A 24,361-nucleotide genomic window follows, 5' to 3' on the forward strand; every position below is an offset into this window, starting at 1 on the left:
GTGCTGCAGCGACCGATAAATCAGTAACAAATGTGAGCGCCCTTTGAAAATCACTTTCTGAGCTTGAGTCTGCCACGTTGATTTTCTGTACATTTGTGTTTATACTTGGAATGCACTGCAGCCTGTATTGACAGTGCTAAGTGGAACACGTGCATTTGGCTATTGAGCAGATGGCGCTAAAATGTCGGTAAGCTGTTGTTTATAAGTTTTTTCTTTCAAGGAATGCGTAGATCGTTAAAGGCAGTTTTTTTTAAATTACATTTCAGTCTTAGAAAATTGAAATCTCCAGTAAGGTCTGATCATTACTGAAGGAATTAGGCACCACTTTACAGCTCATTAGAGCACACAGACACTTGCAGATTCGTCGACAACGTCATCATCAGCAGCCATGGTCAATCCACCGCTGAATGAAAGCCTTCCGAGGCCGATACCATCACCAATGATCCCCACAATACAGGAGTCCAGCCAACACCCACAGATGAGCAGTGCCGGATTATCCTAGTAGAAAAAGTAGCTACATATGTAGTGGTGCTATTTCACACGGACAACTTCTTTTTCTCCTATGTCACTTTATTCGTACAGAACCCCTCACGTTCAACACCACATAACTCTGTCGCAACTCTCCCGCTTGCCCTGCTCGTCTGCTACGCTCCACTCGCTCCCTCTCGCTCCGCTAGCCTGCTATGTTGCACTCTGCTATCCTCTCTACTGCTAGCCTGTCTAACCTCACTCCTCCAACCTCGCCCTTGCCTCCAGCGGGGGATCAGCCAACGCCGCTGGAGAGGACGAGGTGTGGAGAGCAGGGTCCCGGACTTCTCTTGAATTCTCCCTTGTCTTCACTCCAACCAACTCAACTCCTCTGCCTCCCACGTTCCCCTTTTATCCTCCTCCTCATTAAGTGCCCCCAGATGGCCCTCATTAAGCCTGCGTCCTCCCCATGCCTGACGCACGTGTTCTCCCCCTCATCGCCACTATCTCTCGCCTCCGTGGCGCCTCCTCCGCGTTTGCATTTGCAGCCAGCCAATCACTGCCTTTCCCTAACTGCTGGCGTCTTTCTGTCTGCTGTCACCCAGGCCACCCGCCTGCACCTGCTTATCCTTAGCTGACCCCTCTGTCTGCAACCCCTTACATAAATGCAACTGCTGATTGCAAACACTGCATGCGTTATGCCACTACACATATGCTACAGGCCACGCACTTTTAAGGGCCCCGCGCTAAATACTTTCAAGCTGTCAATTCCGGTTCAGTGAATCTGCACTTGCTCTATTACTATAGTACTATACTGCCTTCAACTTTTATGAACGACTTGGTATTTGAGGTCAGCGATTTGTCATATTATCTGGCTGAAGAGCCAATGCAAGTTAAACATTTGTGTTTTAATATTTACGTGTTTTTAATTTATTTAGGGTTCCCTTTATAGCATATGCTACAGGCCCCGCACTAGCTTAATCCGACACTGCAGACGAGCCAATTTCTTTGCATTCATTCCAAATTATTTTGTATTTTTAAAACTCCAACTCTCTATGACCTACCATAACATGGCAATCTCCAAACATTAGGGTGATGGACAGTGTTTGCTTGTTGCATACTACTTACTGGGATCTTCAAAGGGGACAACAATTTAAGCTTCTCCACTGCTGTCCTATTAACCTCAAGATCAATCATGCCCGTGAGCATATAGCGCATTCTATTTCCTACGTGCACATCTATAAACTGTGGAAACTTGGGTGCCAAGCGTTGTGTGAATGCTCGTCAAACAACGTGCAGGCAGGTGCAATACAGCAAGCATATTTTTGCATGGCAGGGTGGCAAGTAGGTTGCTGACCAATAAGTCAGGCTTTTAAATGTTTTGCTTCTTTGATATATGCGGCGGTTGTCTCCAGGCACTACAATTGCCTCCCACACGCAGCAATGCCCTGTAAGATTTAGCCAACGTTCCAAAGTAGAGACTCCCTAAATAGCCCTGAAGACTCGGGCAGGATTTCTCAGGTGACAATTTTTAAGAGAGCCGATAAGTTACCAATACGTATGCCTGAGAACTATTATTGCATTGAGCAGTACGTTCTATCTGAAGACACTTGCTTTCAAGACATTTCCAAAACTCCAAAACTATTCACTACGCAAATGACCGTGCAAATCACCAACAACCCATATCTATAGTTTTTTTTTTTGCAGAAGGTTGGCAACAGACACTGACATGATTTCTCTAAAAATAACGGGAGGCTCCTTTATCGCACTGGCTTGTCAGCTTGATTTGATTTTTTTTTCTCTTGACCACTGACACTCACACACAGTGGTCTTCTCATGCGCTGTAAGTGACAACGCATTGGCCTATGACCCAATCGGTAAGGTCAAGGTTGGTTAGTGCTTGGATTGGGTGACATGCTTTGGCAATTTCCAATAGAAATTGCTTATAGCGATGGGTGGAATTGAAGTGTCGGCAGGCGTGATGACCATTAAATGATGGAGCCATCCAGAAATATCCTCTATAATTTTATATATATAGAGAGAAGTTTGAGAGCATTGGCTAACCTTATTTAGGTTAATAAAGAAGGCCGCAAAGTTGGGCTCATGATAAATGTGAGCAAAAATGTATGCACAACAAATTGGCTAATCAAATGAAGATTTGTTTCATCCTTTTTAGCTTTATTCAGTTTTATTCCCTCAGGATTTTATTCAGTTGTATTTGTGAATGGTTGCGTTATTTTACGTAACGAGTTGTAAGGCCTTCTGTGGATTGTCCTGTAGAATATCGTTAGGGATACAACTGGCAAACGCATCAGAGTATGTACGTCTAGGGCAGTTATTAAAGGTAGATCGGTATCATAATGATGAGATAAATGAACAGGTGAGAACAGGTTGGATTGCTTTCAGAAAGCTGAATTTGATCATAGATACACCACACTAATTCACCTGATCGGGGCAGTTTGTTTGTATCAGTGTAAACCGACCCCTTGGCAGATGGATGAGAAACATGGATATTGGCAAAGAAAATTGGAGAGAAAAAATCTGAACATTCTGCAGAGAAGCTTGGAGTTGTGCATGCTTCAAATTACAAGCAAAGAAGAACGGACGGCTGAGCGAATAAATGCAAGCAAGCTAATTCATTATGACTGTTAAGACAAATAATAGGGCTTGGAAAGGACACACGACTTTCAGGGGTGCTGGCTACCGATCGAGACTAATGACTGAGTGGCAACCCAAGTACAGTCCAAGGGTCCGTCCATCTTTGACATGGAGCAATGAGACGAGCAGCTTAGTGCGTAACAACTAGATTAATTGTTGCATCAGGAGACAGGTGAGGGATAATGACGACTTGAGGCGCTTTTGATTGAGCAGTGGATGGATCATGGCTAATGATGACGATGATGACGACGCTAGTGGTGATGTGAGGAGGTAAGGGTTGTTTTTCACCAGTCAGTCAACCCATGACACCTGGGTCTGTCCTGTGACCTCCTGCCTGGCACATCGCCCATGTTGACGTCAACACCACTTAGTAACGAATGGCTGTTGTTTGGTGGTTGTGATGGATATTGCAACAACACAAAAATTCCCCCACCCATGTATGTATTCCCAGCAATAGTGCAAGGCACAAACATTGTGATTCTGTCGTACAGCCATAGGTCGGACGTCACTTGAGTTGATTAGCAGCTGGTTGGCGGCTGATTAGCTGTTGCTTGGCTGAGGATCAGTCTTTTTATCTGCAGTTCAATAGGTTGTCTCTCAGATGTTAATTAACTTTTATTTGACTTCCCTTTGTACTGTTGATCAGCTGTTGGTCAGCTCTTGATGCCTGTCTCTTAATCAGTGGTACCTGTGCTGTTTTGTCATTTACGACCTGTTGATTAGCTATCCCTCAGGAGTAGATAAGCCGTTGATTTGCTGTTCATTAGTTTATGTTTGCCTATCCCCTGGCTATCACTTGGGTGCATATATAATTTGCAATAGATTTAGATTGGGGCAGCAATTACAGCATAATGTGTAATACTCACTATACGAGCCCTAATCCGTGCACGTGTATGTAGTGTATGATGATAACATTGATGACCAATTATTGCACACTGACAATAGAGATGATAGTGACAATAATCTTGCCTCTACGCCGTTGCTGACGCTGATGATGATGATGAAGCTCATAAACTCAGAACAACCTCCGAGTAAACATTCCAACGTTGGGCCACCGTTGCAATGTGGTGGGACTGATGTTCTCCCAACGTATTCACGGGGCTCTGTCGCATGATGATTCACAAACCCTTGCCTGATTGGTGCTACATTACCAAAATTCGTTCCAAACGTCTTCGAAGATTTTCCACAAAAAAAAGTCACAGATTGGAGGCATCGAGTTGCACACCTGAATCAGGGTGAAATGGTGCGGCACTCCTCAAGAGCCCTGTCCCTCAAAGCACGGGGGGGGGGTGCTCTTCCTCAAGATGGATATGCCACAACTATGTCCACTATTGGCCAGCCAACAGCATCGAAATGAATATCAGCAGACATTAGTCACGTGTTTGAGTGGAATTGGTGTCACGCGATTTCAACTTTAATAATAACAGAATGGTTCTGATTTTATCCAAAATCTGCCACCATTCAATCAGACTGATGGCCAAAAGCCACTACATCCATCATACCACTCATTGCTTTTTCGTTGAACAAGGCCCCAACGTTTAGATGGAGTGCTCTTGCCAATAATATTTGCTAACCCTGCAGCATTTGTTTAACTTGACGCTGCTGAAGAGCCCGAGGTAGGCTGAAACCTCTCCATGCTTTGCTTTGTTAAACAAATGCTGCTGAATCATATTAGTCTGGAGATCTAATAAGCCGGTTGACGAATAACATTTGCACACTCAAACTTCGTCCATCGCGGGTTTTTCCAGCGTGGATTTGACCATTCGCGCCGAATTTATTGAGGTATAGTTTGCCGATCGTACCCCTGTGGCTCGGCTATTCACATTTCGTGAGGTTTTCTGTACGCATCGTAGAAGAAGTACCGTGCTCTAACTGTACCGCTTGCGATGATGCTGCTGCTGAAGAATACACGCACCATCATCGCCATCATCATTCATTGTGAGTAAAAGTATATTTAGTTTGTTCTGTTTTAAACTGCATATTTGCACTTCATATGAAATTAACCTCATCTTTATTTTCAGGTTTGCTTTTACGTATACAGTACAAAACTGTACACTACATAATTGTTTTTTTTTATTCTATACATTCACTGCACAAGTTATATTTTAGACGATAGAAAATATCAATTATATTTTACGTAAAAAAAAATACTTCCAGTTTCATGTTCGGGTTAATGCAGGGTAACATAAAACAAAAGGAGAGGGGAGGGTTGTCGTATGACGAACCGCGAACCAAACCCCTCGTTTTCCCCATTTGCCTTTTGAGTTTGCAGGTCGTGGATTTGCCGATTGCGGCGATTTTCAAGAATATAACCCCCCCACCCACCCCTGCAATGGGCAACGTCTTGGTGTGCTTATATTCGGAGACACAGAATGGAGTCATGATAATGTTATACATCAATCAAGCAGGCCCCATTGTGTTCTGTTCAAGGTACAGACAGCCTCTGGTGGCTGGCTCAGCTGCAGACCCGTGCACTGAATTACTACCCACAGCACCTCCGCTGCACCACAGCACCACTGCTGGCACTATCCTTTTAATTACCAGCGAGGGTTATTTTTTCGTGACCCCACGGGTTACGTGATGGATAGACCATGTCCCTTGCCCCCATTGATTCGCTGCTCTGTTAAAGTTGTCATTTTTCTCTTTCTAAAAAAATCAATGCTTTTCTCAATGGAGAGTGATGAAAGGTGACTCTGTGGTGCTTGCTTTTTTTTTCTTCCCCCCCTTGATATTTTCTTTGGCAGGATTGACTTCATCTTGGAGAAGTTCCAGTGAAATAAACAAATTCATCATGCGCTGTCTGTAATTAGCACTTTCACTGGCCAAATAATGCCGCCTTTTATCAGTGTAACCTGCGAGGTGACTCCGCTCTCCAGCCTTCATCTCATTCCAACTTTAGCATTTTTATACCTGCGCAATAATGAACACGTGTGTCTGACACACACACACGGCTTAATAATTATATCGTAATTTTATGCTAAATTTGTTTCATATGCAGCATGTTTAACCTACGATCCGAGTAGTGTCACACGATGGTTAGAGTGCTAACCACTTCATCGATACCGGTTCAACTCAAGCCCGTCACCTGTCCGTAGATGATGAAATGTGGTACCATTCATTATAGGAAGTCAACAGTGTCCATGCAATCGAGGGGGCCCTCTCCCACACTGTGGAACTATGGGGTGTACAGCTTTGGCTCAAGATCACCAGTTGATACGATCAAGACTCATTATTTTACAAGGAAGTGCACTGACCTTTTCGATAAATAATTGACTAAATTCTTAAGAGCATCGGGTTGACGGCCTTAATCGAGTAACCAACGACTCACTGTATAACAGTCTTTTTACTCGCGGTAAACGTACCTAACCCATCTTACGCGAGAGCTGAAATATATGGTACGTATAATAACAAGCAGACAGTCTGTCTATAGTTTTCTAGTTAGATTTTTGTTGCTATTTCTTTTATGCCTGATGATGATTGCTTGTGTTGCAATCGAAACGTCGCTATTATTTTAATTTATTATTTTATCTTTAGACGTGACTTAACCGAAAGAACCAAAGAATAATTCCTGCAGTCACGAAAGCTCCAAAATTAAGAACGATTTTTGGTTGTTGTTGTGGCCACGCATAATAAACACGTCGGCGGCGTGGCTTGTGCCCTGTGTGAACATCTCCACTAGGCAGACAAAGGCGTCCGCGCATGGTGTTGGCAACCTTCGAGCTACTGTGCTGCAGCCCGTGCTGCACATTGCCCACAGGGCTACGGCGCACTGACCTCCCATCCTCGATTCTACAGGCAGAACATCATGGGGCTTGCCAAGGCGGATACGAGGGTCATGGCTGTGGTGGCTCAGGAAGGGGTTCTGGACAAGCTGAGGGAGGCCGAGTCTCTGCTGGAGGACATACAGAAGGGCCTCAACCACTACCTAGAGACCAAGCGACTCTTCTTTCCCAGGTTTGTGTGCATATTGTGTGTGTGGGTATCCGCAGTATTGAGTGGGAGGTTAGCGCGCTACTCTACGAACCTGGAGACCCGGGTTTGATTCTTGCTCACGGCCACCACGATTATCTGAACCGGTCCTGGGCCTCCTCTAAGTCAACTCAGCGTCAAATTAGTAACTGGTGTGATGTGTAAACATCTCCACTGGGGAGACAAAGGCGGCCGGGCGTAGTGTTAGCCACCCACCCCCTCGTGTGCCGTGCCAGCCTTGATAGGTGCTCGCTAACAGCACTTGCCCCAACAATCTGTTCAGGCTATACGGGGTATCTTTGTCTTTGAGGTATCCACAATGTCTGGCACAAGCGCAGTGGTGACATCACCGCCACTTGGAGGCGAATTGCAGCTGTTGTTGTTGTTGTTGGTAGCCACAACAACAATATCAAAGCTGTGTGAATCATTATCCATTGTGGAAGTGTGTTCAAGCATGTTGATGTTTGCACGCGCACACAGCAGCCCTGCAGCATGACCTTGTATTAAGGCATACAAAACCTTCGGGGGCGTCCGATGTTAAACGTTCCATTTTACTTTAACAATTTGCAGGGAGGGCCTTGAATAGGGACGTGTGAAGGGGGATCGGCCCCCTCCAGCACCCCGGTGCTATGGGGGCGACGCACAGCGTGATTCATGAAGATAATCGTTTATTCATTGAGGGTGACTTGGTGGCATTGTTTTGACGAAACTCTGAAGGTTGACAGCAGTCCAAGCGCCTGCCTCCCTCAAAGAAACGCCGCTGGAGAACGTTGTCCCAGAGAAGGACTTTTGTCTTGTAGACATAAATGTTTGTTCGTAGTGTACATCGTCATGATTTTTTCTCAAAATAAATAATACTTTCCAGCCCTTTATTATAATCTGCCGGCGGTTGGCGGCTTACCCACGCATTGTCAGTCGTTGGCATTGCATGATAATTTACCACACTAGCAAGTGCGATTTCGTGAAGGGAGTGGGTGTGAGGGACAAATCTGGTTCGGATATCACAAGCCACTGATGTTCAACGTGGGGCCAGGAATTGAACGCAGGTCACTAGCTTTTAGAGCACAGTTTATTCGGACGACTGTGCTTGTAGTACAACAATCAACTTATAATTGGATTGTTGCAAGTTTAATTCCTAGTTAAGGTTCAGTTTGGCCTATACATCCCACAAAGGTCTTTAAGATCAGTACCATTTCGTTTCGGAAGGCAGTAGTTGTCTCGATGGTAGATACACCTCTGCTGTAAGAATGTTTATTTCCACCTCACGGCCGTATATGGAGATAGCACCAACTAATGCTAATTTGAGGATTGGGACAATTTGATTACTTGACTTGAATAACAATAATAATAATGCGAATAATAATGACAACTTGTATTGCACTGTAGCATGGCAAGGCATTACAAGGGTGCTGCACACAACAGTTATATCTGAAAATGCCACATACAGTTCACTCGTTAATACATGAGTCAGTGCGCATGCGTGGTCAATTGCGTATGTACAGAGCAGTGGCAATGTTGCATTTTATTTAGCACCACTTTAATGCCTATTGAAGAAAAGCTCAAGTCTACAGCAGGGAAATAAAAATCATCTGGGTGAAGGTCATTCAGGATTAAGTACACTGTAGAATTTCCTCTCAATTAAACTAATGGCACGAGCTATGGCGTTTCTACAGGCCATATAGTTCGTACAATTAAGTCATGTGCTGTTAAACAGTAGGTCTAGTTAAAGGTTAATAACAAGAGTATGGATGTCTAAAGCAGTTCTTGAAGCCCCCTGCAAACTAAATGTTAAAGGGTCTCCTTTATGTGGCCAGTCGCATCAATTTGCATATTGTACCCCTATGGGCGCCATGGTGGCGAGATTCTAACTACCTCGCCTGGTTTATCGGAGGTTGTGGGTTCGATCCCGACCCTGATGCCTGTACACATTTGGAAGCAACATACGTTTGGAGTATTTGGCTGCTATAAATGTCCACGCGATAAGCCATTTCGTTGAGCTATCATTCGTGGCCAGGTCGCTTCTGAAAAAGAGCTGTATAGATCAGTGGGCCTTGCCTGGTAAAATAAAAAAAGTTTAATTAATTTTACTTTTCATAATTTAATGCTGGTTACAATATACTGGGCATTTGGCCAAACTAATATTCAATTATAATTGTGGTCGTTAAATATCTGGATTATATCTGAAATTTGAAAATTAACATCGCGTTATGTTTCGTCTCTGAAGCCTGGAGTCTGTGTGAGCTCTCTCTCTCGCTCAATATATAACCTTGCCTCTGAAACAGAGTTTGAGAAAGTCTTTTGGTGACCATAATGAAGGGTTGTAAAGCGATATATTAAATAGCAAGGTAGCTACTATGCTAACTATGCACATGCTATTCCCATACGCTCCGTGTTTACACAGTAGATTGGATTTTTTGTGGGTTTTTTTCCAGTTCTTGACTTAGTTGAAAATTCATAGTTCAGCATTTTCACACACGCAGGCGCACAGATAACAAAATAAACCCCCATATTAGTGTGGGGAAGCTGTTAGTGAGCATCTCCAGAGGCTAGCATGGCATATGTGCCTCAGTATTATGCCCATAAACCTTTGTTTCCCACTGCCCGATGCGTTTTTGCTTTACACTTGCCGATGTGTTTCACGTATACAGGTTTCCCTCGCGTTGCGTGGTAGATGCGTTCCGAAAAATGGGCACACAAAGCGAAATCGTGTAAAAAGAAACCCTAACGTGCTCCCCTCGCACGCGTGGATCTCCTTCCTCCTGTAAATGCTCATTACTTGTTCGAAAACACCTTAGTACGTAGAGGACCACGGGAACTTGCAGTGGAATTTGGCGCCAGCTCACCGCCTCGCTGCCTTTCCCGCTTGTCGATGGTGCCTCGTGCTTCTGGGTTCTCTCTGCCTGAGCCCGAGCGATTACTGTGTATATTGCAAGCCAATATAATACTTACTTAAGACATGGGGACAAAGTGTAGATAAAACTACATTCCATTTCAAAGCCTCTGCACGTCTTCCACCGATCTGAATGCACTTATTAAATCTTCTCCTCCGTAAGGGTTGCAACGTTTGCTTTCACAGCATTTGATCGGCTGTTGAGGAGAACAAGAAAATATGAAGGTCGTGAGAAATCAGTGGAGGTGTCGACAAAAGGATCACCCTGTACATGACAAAGGTCAAAATAGTTGGGCTACGGCATCATGGGAGATCCCCACAATACCTTGCGAACCCAGTAAAAATTGTGTAGATGCTCAGAGCCTTAAAACATTTTAAGGTGGCATCTTCTACCCGTCGTTGTAAAATGAAAAATATCGCTGCTGTTAAGAGCACGATGTTGGAATCTACTCTTCTTCACATCGTGCCTTTTATTTTAAAGAGCACGACTGGTGATTAAAGTGAAACATATTGAGACACTGCCATCCAATGTTGGTCTATGGATTAGTCTATGGGATTACAGGCACGTGCCAGCATTGCTAGCAGATGCAGATGGTGATTGAACGATGCAAGTGATTGAAGGTGTCGTGTAGCGGTTAGTGAGCTGCGCTACGAAATCGAACAACCTGAGTTCGATTCCTGCTCACAGCGAGCACTAGTGGTAATTATCTGAACCGGTCCTGGGGCCTCACCTAGGTCAACTGAGCCTTAAATGAGTACCTGGTGCGATGTATAAACATCGCCACTGGTGCCGGCCACCCACCCCCTCGCATGCCGTACCATCTTTCATAGGTGCTCGCTAACAGTACTTGCCCTAACAGTCTATTAAGGCTGTACAGATGATCTTTGTCTTTATACTAATATACACCCCAGCTTCTTTTTAATCAAAAAGTCTCAGCTGGTTTTTGTATTGTCATGTGAAACTGAACATGCTTATGCTTTACCTTAAGAGCTAACCCCATCCTAGGTGATGACCTTCAGCCAGTTCAGAAAATACCGACATAGCTCGGTGGGCCTTACCTGGTGAAATAAAAAATAAACCAGTCTGCTGATTAACAAAACCAATTGGCACATTCGTCGAGGTGGCAAGTCACTGTGTCTGGCTGTGTCAGGCGGTTGAGGTTGCATAGCGCTCGTGGCATACCCACACGCCGATCTAACCCCTAAAAAATGAATTGTGAATCGTAATATATTGCTCTTATGAGCCCGTGTATGAAATTAACATTACACAACATGACATCTTTGAATTGCAGACTCTCGTTGTTGTTGTGATTGCCGGGTGATAATGGATTTGACAAAACCGCTTTTTTCGGTTTGTTGGCTGAAAACGGTGACCTTCCTTGCTGTCGCGAGTCATCGCGGTTCATTATCAGAACACGCAAGAGGGTGGGCGCACTGCTTAGTTTAAAACTAATATTAAAAACCCGCTTCTCTGCGACGGTTATCGCACGCAATACATCACCCGCAATCATATCGTCCCTGGTTATCGACCTTTACAAAAGACACGGCGACGTTTTTTTCCCCACACTTTCGTTTTGCTGCCAGCAAGAGAAGTTCTGATCTTGGCCTATCGACTTTGTTACAACAAGCAATAGGCTGGCCTGGCATCCTGCCCCACACGCCCGCGATCCGACGCATTGGGGGCCAGAGTTTGGTCGCCTTCTGGTTATTTGTCATCCTCCCAAATGCTGCTGGGCTGCAAGTGGGGGACAGGAGATTGCAGAACAGCACAGCAAATGGGTTTATCAACGTGTCCACGCGAACCTTTGGGTTTTATTCCCACAAGCATTGTGAGGATTTTCTCCTCGTATTCTGCCTCCCTGCCGCAAGTAAAACGCTGGTTAAAAACTAATTCGGCAAATGTGCCGTTTCAGGATCCTTTTGATAAACATAATTGCTCATTGCGTGTTTGACAGACACGTACGTGGCATTATATTGCTCTTCACGTGCAACGTATTTGCTTGCACTTCACTCGGTGTTTATTGGGCTACGTTTATGACGGTTGCACAAAGTTACGCTCCGGTTTTCTGCTGTACGTACGTACGTAAGCATTTATGCATGTTGAACTTCTTTCGCACCGTACGTTGACAGCCGTGTAAAACGGAGGTGCCACCGAGCCCTGCTGTTCTCCTCCGCTGCGCTGAGCGAGGTTTTGCTCTTCATCGTTTTCTCCCTGCCCCTTTGTTTCCGAAGGTTCTTTTTCCTGTCCAACGACGAGCTGCTGGAGATCCTCTCGGAGACGAGGGAGCCCCAGCGCGTGCAGCCTCACCTCAAGAAGTGCTTCGAGGGCATCGCGTGTCTCACCTTCAACGCCGACAAGGAGATCACGCACATGGAGTCGGCCGAGGGCGAGAGGGTGGCGCTGGTGGAGAGGATCGTCCCTGCGGATGCGCGGGGTCTGGTTGAGAAGTGGCTCCTCCAGGTATGTCTGCGGCACATGGTGAGCCATCGTCAGGCCTCCTCCGCCGCCACTATCGTTGCCACTGTTTGTGTGTGTGCACGTACGTTGAACTTCCTTCGCGCCGTACGTAGCCAACAGTGATAATTATCGTAGTCGCGGGGGAAGGACAACAAACTAAACACAAAAAGGAGTGCTAAAGAAATTAGTCATAAATCTAGAATTGAAAGTGCATAGCTCCAGTGGCTTCCTAACATCAGAAGGAAAAGTGTTCCAGACGGCCGCAGAAGCGCGGCTGTTATCCGTGGCGATGAGCGCCGCTGCGGTCGCGCCCATTACACACAAAGTGCTTGCCACAAATAAACCACAATACCTCGCCGGCCTCGTCAAGAAGCATAAACCATCACGCAAACCTCGGTCATTCTCACAGCAGTGGCTTTCGGGCTATCCATCGAACAAAGACGGTCACCGCATCGCGCACTTTCAGTTGCACTTCTGCGGCCGATTGGAATGCTCTTCCTTCCGATATTAGGAAGCCACTGGTGCTATGCACTTTTAACTAATTTATTTCTAACTGCTCTTTGTGTTTAGTTTGTTGTCCTTCCCCCATACCTCTGATTGGCACAGTTGACTACGTACGGTGTGAAAGAAGTTCAACATACATACATCATCAACAGCACTGCTACCACCATTACATCTAACATATCTTATTTGTCATTATCATCGTAATCATAATTATTGCAACATCATCAACACCACTACTGCCACCACCATCATTCATATATTATCATCATATTCATCATCATCATCCGAACTAGTAGCAGCATCATCACAATCATTATCTCATCATCACGATCATTGTCATCATCAACAACTTCATTAAGATCACTTAATCGTCATCATACTTGTGATTCGCAGCATTATCATTAAATGTTTTGTCTTCAACGTCTACAACATTATCATCACCATTGCCATTTTATAATAATCATCATCATGATTGCCGCCGTTGTCAGCATCTTCATCATCATCATGATTGCCACTATCGTTGGCATCTTCATCATCATCATCTTCATAATCATCATGATTGCCGATGTTGTCGGCATCTTTATCATCATCATGATTGCCGCCGTTATCGGCATCTTCATCATCATCATGATTGCCACTGCCGTTGGCATCTTCATCATCATCATGATTGCCGATGTTGTGGGCATCTTCATCATCATCATGATTGCCACTGTTGTGGACATCTTCATCATCATCATGATTGCCGATGTCGTCGGAATTTTCATCATCATCATGATTGCCACTGTTGTGGGCATCTTTGTCATCATCATGATTGCCATTGTCGTCAGCATCTTCATCTTCATCATCATAAACATCGAGCATTTTCGCCGTTTAAGAAGTGAAAGCGCTTCTTGGTAAAAAAAAAAAAACGTGCACTGGCAGGTGATGAATGCCCTTTGTGGCTCCAAGCAAGTTGTCCACATTTTAAATGTCAATACGATGGGTTCCAACAAAAGAGCCGATTGGCCGAGGCAACTCACAACTGGGATTTCACCTAAATTTCAATGTGTAGCCATCACCCCTCAGTTTGCATGAAGCAGTTGGGTCAAGGAATAAAAAGGTTTTGTAAAAAATATATATAGAATCTAGGAAAATCCTCACTTCAATTCAAGACTCCTAAATAATGGGGGTTCTGTTAGTGATGTTTGTGACTTCCACTTGAATTTTTTTTTAATGGGGAAGAGGAAACTGGAGTGCCAGGAAAGAAAAGAAACATACTAAAGGTCAATTCTCTAAAATCTTTACCCACAGGTCAGCAACATTCTCGCTGTTTTTCTATTGTAGCCTTGCTCAAGGCACAATGCACACGGTGATCTCTGTGTGAGCCATCAACTCTGCCATGGAAGCGTGAGCTTACAGGCATGTGTGTGTGTCCCCCCCCCCCCTCTTAGCTCGGTGACTTTGTTGATATGACCCAGCTTGGTAAAGGTCTTATAGCCAAGCTAAGCATTCAGGAGAGAGAAAACAAGCTTGTTTAGCAGTGGGAGGCTATTAAAATCGTGTCATTAAAATGGCAGGGTTGAAACGATGGCAGGGTTAGGACGACAGGTGGGGCGGTGAGCGCACTCATAGTTTGATTACCGGGCCGTGCCCTTCCACTTCACCAACCCCACGCTGACCAGCATGGTGAAGTATGGTAAAAAAAACACTCCGAAGACCGGCATGGTGTGTGGAAGCCATCATCCATCCATGGGGTGCCATGGTAGCGAGATGTCAACTACCTCGCTCGGTATACAGAAGCGCGTGGGTTTGATCCCGTCCCTGACGCGCGTATATTTTGAGTTCGCATGTTCTCCCCCATGGTCGTGCGGATTTTACCTCCGAGTCCTCCAGTTTTTTCCCTTCACATTTAGAAGCATGCGTTTAGAGTATTTGGCTGTTATAAATTGCCACGTGATTAGCCACTTCGTTGAGCTACCATTTGTGGCCTGGCCGCTTAAAAAAAGAAAACTATATCACTCAGGAGGCCTTACCTGGTAAAATAAAATAAAAATCATAGTTTTTTTCTTTTATAGTTTTTATGGATAGGTGGCTTGAGACTGGCTGGAATTGACTATTATTATTGTTACATATATTAAAATGGTGGGCAAACACGTGTGAATTGTTACCCTTTTGAACATTTCCCAGCTGCTTAGTGGCAGTGCGTTGATGTCAGATTCCACTGCGTAAGCCTCATTCTTATTTCACTCGGGAGAAGGGACTGTTTATTAAGCATGCGCAGGAGTTCGTCTTCGACTCTCCACTGATTAAGTTTCTCTATATTATTTTCCTATCCAGGAGAGCAAAACAGCAAAGAGATGTCATCCAATGTAATTTCCGCACATCCTAGAGGTCACTTCAGAAAGAATCAGGCCACCCTCATCTGGTCCTGCCACTACGTTTTTACGTCGGCCCGTCCTCAAACATCGGCGGCCTCGCGCGTTTGGCAACATGCTCCTCGACTTTTAAACACGTACGTGAAACTCTTTGTGTTTCACTGGAAATCCTGCGTCGCCATTGATTTCCTCCACGCTCGATCCGCGAATAATTCTTTAAAACCTTCAAAGTCACGTTGTTGTTAGTAACAGTCATAGGAACAACAGCAAAACGCTTCGCGTGTTTTAAATTGGATCTGCACGAAACAAAACTTTTTCAAGCCATCGTTTTTCTTTTCTTCCTCAAGTCATTGTTTCGTGGTGTGCGGACGAAAGTGGTTGATGGGCGAACCGTGAGATTATAAGAACTGCGGCTACACATGGGCGATGCGCGCATTTGGTTTTTCATTTTGAACAGCGCATTGCCTTTCCCCGGCTCTTGCCGTTGCCACCTTAATGGCCTCCGGCAGGGCTTCTCTAACGGATGGCTTGTGAACACTCTCATTATAGTCCTCTGATTTCCTGTCGGAATAAATCAGGCCGCTCAGACGCGGTGAGTCTTGTGGTGGTGGTGGGTGGGTGGGTGTGGGTGGATTGGGGGTGTCAGGGGCGTGAGGGGACTTGGCGAGGGCAGCAGGTGAACTCAGACCCATTGCTCCCAGGCACAATGGGTCACAATCTGTTCACCTTGTTCACAGCAGTCCTGGTGCGCTTAGGAAGCCAAGCGTGGGGCCACAGACAGCCCATGGTGCCGACACGTTAATGAGAGTGTGCATGATCTTGGGTTTGATTATGGCATCGTATCATAGTCCGGCCACTTCGGTACTTTGGCAGACCGCTCTGTTCCCGATCGCAAGGTCGTGACTTCAATCCGAGTCATGGATGTACTCAACCCATCACCCAGGTAGGTTTAATAATAATATGATTACCATTGTCTGGGTGGTCGATAGTGGTTGTCTTTTGGGTAGTGCTGGACAAACTGGACATCTATGGAAAAAAGCTTCATAGCTCATCGGATTCCTCCAGTCTAAATTAAGATTCTGATATCTGCCATATGACTGTGGAATTTCCACCGGTGGTTATTTTACTTGCCAATGTCCAAAAGTATGGCAAGCAATAACAATTAATTCATGAGTATTTTTTCTGGTATAAACCTATTTTAATAATGTCTGGCCAGCATGGGTGAGTAGGCCATGTCACCTCTGCGAGGAGGATCTTTAGACCTCCCTCTAATGGAGGCCCTTCCGCCAGCAGTGGCATGAGCAAGCAACTGCAGGGCTGCACCTTTACCCTTTTTAAGAGCCAACGGTAACAACATTTTGTATTTGACAACAAAGACTCGTCCTCTGCCATAGGAATGTAGAATTTACGGCGTTTCGTGAGATGAGATGAATACCGCCCCAATGCAATTGTTCTTGACATCAACCATTGTCAGTTCCACTGTTGTGCGAAAACACTAGCACCCGTGATCCCGCGTACGTGTAATTAGATCTCACTCCACAACATGACCGCACAACATAGCCCATAGCTATTGCCCCTCTAGGTATGCCTTCTCTCAACTGCCATTCGTTCCCTGCACATAGATTCCCATTATCACCCAAGCTTGTGATTGTGATGACTCAGATTCCTATTTGGACTCTAATCCAAGTAAATTATTCTCTCCGGACCTCTTTGTGCTATATAAAAGGCTCATATTTATTCCGGAAAGACACCTTTGTCCGGTTTATGCATCCGTATAATACACATGGGGATGCTGCCATGGTTTAATGGTCAGCACACTGGAATTGCAACCCAGAGGTAGCCGGCTCAACCCCATCTCCCGGTGTGGCAGCAATAACAATGGAAACGTTTATTCTTAAACCTCCCCCCCCGCCATCCGCCTCTGTCCACCCAGTAGTCTCAATGGGCTACATCGATTCAGAGATTGCGTGTGGTGGGGGTAAAGTGTGGGTACTCTCATTTCTGATAAGATGTCTGGCCAACATGCGTGGTGGTGCGTGTGTGCCTGTAATCTAGCACTGTGGAGGCAAAGGTTGGTGGGTCACACGTGTTTTGGAACTCCCTTTCTCAGGGGCATCGAGGTGCCATATGCTGACGAGCCAGGAGATGGCAGCACAGAAAGTGTGGACCAATCTCCCTTTGTTTCATCTGCATGGGATAGTTGTGTCCCCTTTGCATGTCAGGGTTTTCTCCGAATGTTTCCGATCTCCTCCCACTCATTTAATTGGCCGATAACACCTTAATATATAGAGGACCACAGAGCTTGGGGAGAGGGATAATTTGGCATCGGCTCACCACCCGGCTGCTGCCTTCGTGCTCGTCCGTGGTTCCTCCTCGCGCCTCTGAGTCGTTCTCTCTCTTCGAGAGCGAGCGGATATTGTGTGGCACGTTACAAATGTATATGATTATTATTTATGATAGGCCAAACACGCTGCTAAGTGTGCTTCGGTGCAGAGGGTTCCAAGCACCAGCTCAGCTGTCGCAGCGACCGGCGTGGGAATCTAACGCCCGTCGCTGGGCTAATCGTGCAGTCCGTGCGCCACCGCTTTACCGCATCTCATTACTTTCATACGTAAACACGTACATCTGATGATGAAACGTACATTAACACAGTACCACTTGTTTAACTGCTGCGTGAGACACCCTATGGTATTGCAAATACAACTCAAGGCAAGCACGCTGGGAAAATATCAATCTAACTTTTTTTATTTTGTTTAGCCACAGACTGTCACATTTTGTGGTTTGACCTATCTCACTGGCCTTTCAAGTGTGATCGCCTCTTGACGAACGTCATTGGGTCTTTAAGGTCCACTTCACGGCAGATGCGCTTTACCTAATGCCCTCGGAAAATTACCGGGCGACTGCGGGAATCAATCCATCACCGCTGCGCAAATTGGCTCCGTAACGAGCACACCGCGGAAATCGGGCCCTCTCACCACGTAGCGCTATATATCAACGTGCTCGGATGTCTGCCCTGCACATCTCTGCCTATTTGAAAAACCCAATTCTTTCTCCTGGCAAGCACGTTGGCACTGGCGTTGAGGTCCCCACTCTCTTAACCCGTGCGAAAGCCACAAGAAGCTGTAAACAGGAGTCGTGCAGATGGGTCCATCACACCCTCCCGCCTGCCCGCACGGCTGCCCGCAGTGGCGCGTGACGCCTCCCCCCCCTGGGCCACTGCATTATTCTCTCTCTATTCGGCTGCACTAAATGCTCTGACGCGCCAGGTGTGCTGAGTGCTAATGTGAGCCAAAGCCCAGCGAGAGGTTTGTCCTGGTAATGGCGTGCCCAGCTCTGCGTTAATAACCTCTCCCACTGCACCGTTGAGCTGTTCAATGCAGACATGCTCAGTCTGAAAGGGAAAACAAAAACAAATAGCTCTTATTGTGTACATGCAAACTACCTAGGCTGCGTGTCAAGGGGACTCTGACACACGTGTGGAGCTTTATTAAAGAGACGTTTATGAAACGTTATATCATGACAATGCAGCTTCAAGGCATACTGCTCTCGAGGCCCTCGGTGATGGGACTCGGTTCATGATTGCTGCAGGTGCGTACTCCTGTGCATTGCCACTGATGCCACATGTATCGGCGTGGGAGCATCAAATTAAGCTGAGGGAAAACCACTCTGCCTGACTCGTTTTAGTATTACTACGAGCCGAGTCTGTTTTCTCGGGAAAATGGAAGGAACCAGAAAGAGAGGAAAGGCCGAACAGAGAATGGTTTTACGACGACATCACAGGAGATCGGTGGCAGAAAGATGTGGCACTACTTGAGCATATTGGCACAAGCATGAGTGGAAACAATGACGAAAGGTGCAATGGACACCTACTAAGGGCTATCTGCCCGTGGATCGTGATGATGACTGGCCACGCAGCTGCACAGTGAGGCATCGGTGCAGCCTCCACATGAACTCTAAGCCATGCACGAGGCTTCTCACCTCCATGCGTGTCATGGTGGGAGCCAATCTAAGCTCGCCCAGCGCACGGAAGGGAATTATCCCACCTGATGACGGACGCTTGTGTTGCGCCCGAAACGTCGTGATTTAATTTATTTTATTTTATACCTACGCGACTTTACCGAAAGAACCAAAAGAGTAATTTCACACCTGGTAATGCGGCACACCGTCACGTGAAAATATTGATCAATTATTGGATCAATATTGCTGTGATGTTACAGTAAAGACACCTCATTAATTTTTTTGGGTTGTCTCTTCCATCAAGCACTTTCATATGCGCGCATCATTGACAAAAAGGGATCGCGGCCCTAACTTGACTGGGTAAATGTATGGATCGGATCCAGGCAAGACACCAATGGCAGTGTCCATCCAAAGGTACGCCGGTGGCCTAAAGTCAGAATTTGCATTAAACTGAGATGTGCGTATTCCCTGGACTTGTGATTTACCGTGCTGTACTCTTTTGTAAATGTCAATTGTGCGGTGCGAGGTGTCTTATATTTCATCGGCGCGTGGTATTGCATTTTCATGGAGGGGAAAAAAAAACTCCTCCAAAGAGTAATGGGTGGGAGGGGAGTCATGTCAAATGTAGTATCATATTTCTCAACGCAAATGCAAGCTACATTTCCATAGCATTATTCATTTTAACTCACTGTGTGGCTTTAACCCTTTCACTGAATCTGAAACCCTTTCGCTGTTGTTACCCGATTGCAATCCGCGTATATGATGATGGTTTTGGACACATCGAGGGGGCCTGCTCACACTGAAATTTATGAAAATTAACTCGGCCAATATCCTCCCGGGTACACACGAGGTCCTCTTTATCTTGCCTCTCCCCTGTATTTTCACAAGAGACGTAAAAGACAAAAGTAATTAGATCTTCCTGTGCACTGTGATATTCGACAACGTTCCATTTTTACGTGACACGGCGTTTACGGCAAAGGCAAAATAAAAAAAAAACATTATTTGTGTGAATCGAGAGAGGGCTTTTCTCATGCCTACCTCTGCAGATGCACGGCCAAGATTAAGTAAACGATTAAAACATCCCTATCAATAGCTCGTGATGGAATAGATGGAGTGCTCACGCCTCATATACTTTATTCGAAAGTTTATAGTGCTTACCTCAACTCTTCAGTGGAAAGACCAATTCCAGTGTTACTGATTCCAAGTGTTCAGCAATGGCTTTCCACAGTGCCAGATGACGTCACCTGCCGAAACCACACCAAGGTAAACGCTACCCAAGCATCATCCTGCGCGATGCATGTGAGCTCCTTTTTGTCTGTGAATTCTGTGAGCCTAACACCTTCACCCCCACACCCTCATCATCATTACACCCACATTCGAATAATGTGCCTTTTGTTCTTGGTTAGACTAAGGATAGAGCACATTATTTGGAAATACTGCATTGACAGTGGTGCACAACCTCTCGAGCTCTCTGGCCTCTCTCTCTGTGCCGTGAAGAATGGTCATTCCCCAAAACATCACCAATTATACACTATTTCGTTTTGAGGCCACACGGGGTGTTATTGATTCATGTGTTGAGGTTAGAGTGCTTGACTTACAATTGTGGAGTTGTGAGTTCACTTCCCTGGAACTGGTCGACTCGGCTTGTCTTCCTTCGGGGTCGATACGTTGACGAGCACTCTTTGGGGGAATCCAAAAATGGTTGTTTTATTGGTTAACTCACTTCTGCCATAGAAATGTGGAATTTCCACCACCGGTTCACAGCTGCCAATTAACCCTATCCCGTTCAGAGATGACAGCAAGTTGCAGGGCCTGAGTCCCGTTCACCGATGAATTCCAAAACGCGCAAGTGGTTAGCGTGAATTTTATTTAGAGAGGCATAGCGCTGTGGTTTTTAAAGATGTTGTGCTTACCGCGGAGAACTGTAGCGACAAGACCGCACTCTATGATAGCAGGCGCCAAACTGTGCTACACACCCTCCCGCATGGCCTTGTGGGAGCCTTGGTACCGATGTTATTTAATTTGAGTTTTTCTTCCGGTTAAGGTGATTGTGCACCCATTTAAGAAGTCAACTGTGGTCAACCTATCAATATCAAATTGCGAATTTATATGATCCGCATTTCATTGGTCATTTCCACAGGAATGTGTAATGTTTGCGACTTGCCTGGGGTTTCCAGTGCGATTTAGAATTTATTTCCTTTGCTCAGGCAGCAAAGGAATTTGTCCTTCAATTAAAAATACATTGGTGAATACACAGATTGCCCATTGAGTACAGGGACATCTGTGAGAACATTTTGTAAAACGGAGGCTATGGATTCTGTAGACCCATATATATAATTTCGCTGCTAATACATATCGTAACATTCATATGTTTACATATTAAACGTATTATTTGTTTTTTATACTTTTAATTTGAATTATGTCAAAATAAATAATACTTTTTTAAATAACATGCTTTTCAGTTTCATTACATTAATCCATTCTTTGAAGCTTTGCTTTTCTATCAGAAGCGACCGACGGCGCATTATATATATCAAAACACACAATTATTTTATATTTTCAATTAAAACATTAAATTGGCAGCTCACACTGTGCAAGGGATAAGCTCTTGAAACCTAATATAAGTCACGTGTCATTGAGTCCCCATCACTGATTGTCAAGATCAAACCCAAACTATTTGTCCCGAGTGAACAAAAACAATAGTGAATTAATGCCGCTTGAGGAATCACAGGCGGGCTGATTACCTTGAACAAAAATAACGAGGCAGCAACCCAGGCCCCGTGAGGAGGTGTCCTCTCACGTGTGTTAAGTTGACACTTCAAGCCCTGGGTTCTTTCACTTGATCCGAAGAACCAGTTACTTTGCCTTGGTTTGGGCTGCTGCTCGTGGACTATGGCTCTTAAAGCGTAAAACTTGGGAGGGTATTTATTTTCATTCTCATAACAAATGATTCATAGTCAAGGCGCAGCCCTGCAATTGCTTTGCTCACGCCACTGCTGTTTGAAGGGCCTCCACTCGAGGGAGCTCCAGAGAGCCCCACGTGTGACGTCTTTAGGTTATTCCTTCAGGGATGACCACACTTTTTGGAAGTGGTGAGATTTACCCAACGCTTTTACCCCACCACATCCAACCTGACGGTGGATGAACCGTGGTGCACCCATGACGTGCCTCTGTGTGGACAGCTCCATTGTTTCAACTGCCCATGGCGGGAGATGCGAATTGGTTTTCAAGTCCAGGGTGCCGACCATTATGCAAAGGCAGCAAATCCACGTTGTCGTCATGATAATACATTTTTTTTTGAGTGTTAGGATAAAAATGTGTACAACGGAACTTTGAGTTTGATCGCTTTTACAAGCAAGTTACTTTACTCCCCTGTTTTCGTAAAGTGCTGCATGTGGAATAATTTTAAGCTCCAATTTCTGTTTTTGGCCCCGATGGTTTTGTGCACACGACTCACAAATGCAAATCTGTGCGTTCAAAATTGACAAAAAAGGAACATGCAGCTGTAGGAATATGGTTTGTGCAACTTGTAATTGGTGTTTTAAAGTTTTGTACAAGTTATATGAAGTATGTATACAGATTCATAAGGTTTCGTGACGAATGTTTAGTTTGTATGTGTGTATACTTTTTTTGTTATTATTAAGACCCGTTTGGCCGATAGGCATCGGAGTCTCTTATTTGCTGTTTGCTAGTAGCAAAAAAAAACCTCAGACGTGGACAAATCTTGTCCTCAATTCAAAATACCTCTCATCAGCTTTAAGGTGCTCATAATCACCATTAATCACCGCTTCAGGAGAACATGAAAAGGCCAAAGATATTTGTTTTACCAGCGTAGTGATTTGCCTCTCGCGATTGAATTAAATATACCGATTCACGGCCATTAATCTCTTCATTAATCAATTCATCCTTGGGCCAAGACCAAATCATTCATTTTGTCGGTAACCACCTGAGATGGCAAAGCTTGAGTTGCACAATAATCTTTAAATTGCCAATAAAAGTTAAATTATGCACTAACCTTGTTTTATATAAAATAATGTTACCACATAATTCACCTTCATTGGCAGTGCATACCAAAAAACTGGGATGACTACATATTTTCCACCTCTAGCGGTATTGAATTCTGCTCCGGCTCACGGACTACAAAATATATTAAATCCAATTTAGCACCTTTATTAGCTGTAGGGGATTATGTGAACCAATTACATGCAACATATACCGTTCGGAAATACTCAATTCCTACTACCCACATGTGTCTTGTGAGCATACGAATCGCTTCTGATCGATTAATTGATACATCATGGCACACCTAGTGTTTGTGCTAGGCAGACTGTTTAGAAACAGTGTAAATGCTGTGACCGTACAAAGATAACGAACGTAGATCACTTATTTAAGACCTAAACAAGAGGATTTCTCAACAATCCCAGCTGTCGGCTGATGAGGCCGGTTGTAATTACTGATGAAACGTGGTACTCGAATTGTAAATGTTGTGGGTTTACTCTCCAACTCACCGTTGTGCTGAACTAGCAACGGATTGGCACGTTTTGTTTACGTGACAAAGCTTACTAATGGCTGCGTCGGGTGGTGGCGGGTTTGACCACACATTTATATTTACCCGCTCTAACCCAAAAACCTCTCTTATGGATAATATTGGTCGCGAAAGCCCTACGTGTTAAACCGTAGATCACTTATGGTGCCTCGCGCAGTGACCATGTGGTTGCCTATTTTGGCGCTATGCGAATTCATTTTCCTAATTTAAATCGGCTCTGTGCGCGCTCAATAGACATTGATTTATCGAGCCGTGCTCTATCAATTAATACTTATCCCAAGCCTCCTTGTCAGCAGTCCGGCGGTGCCACACTCCCACCTCATTGAGGGTCTCCTTCAAAAGCAATAACACAGGCGCCTCAACAACGCACTCGTGCAATTGAACCGTCATATGTACATCTGGTAATAGATACATAGGCAAGGGGTGGTTTTTTATCCCGAAAAAAAGTAAATCCATTGTTTTAGTCAATGAGCCCATGGGTGTTCTGGACCGATATTTTCCAGCAGCGTCCATCTATTTGAGCGGGGATTCTGCTGCGGTGTAACGGTTAACGAGAC

At 45.1% G+C, this 24,361-nt stretch overlaps 1 protein-coding gene across 10 annotated transcripts in view; it reads left to right on the forward strand.

Annotated features, from left to right (window-relative positions):
- The window catches only part of LOC144934736 (dynein axonemal heavy chain 3-like), an 864,594-nt gene that overhangs the window by 495,182 nt on the left and 345,051 nt on the right, over nt 1–24,361 (forward strand). For all 10 annotated transcript variants that reach the window (XM_078860821.1, XM_078860816.1, XM_078860817.1 and 7 more), the window contains 2 exons: nt 6,922–7,080; nt 12,218–12,446. In XM_078860821.1, the coding sequence (XP_078716947.1) occupies nt 6,922–7,080; nt 12,218–12,446 (388 nt within the window). The remainder of the gene's footprint in view (nt 1–6,921; nt 7,081–12,217; nt 12,447–24,361) is intronic.

This window comes from Lampetra fluviatilis, chromosome 11 (assembly GCF_964198595.1).
Source record: "Lampetra fluviatilis chromosome 11, kcLamFluv1.1, whole genome shotgun sequence".
Classification (NCBI taxonomy): Eukaryota; Metazoa; Chordata; class Hyperoartia; order Petromyzontiformes; family Petromyzontidae; genus Lampetra; species Lampetra fluviatilis.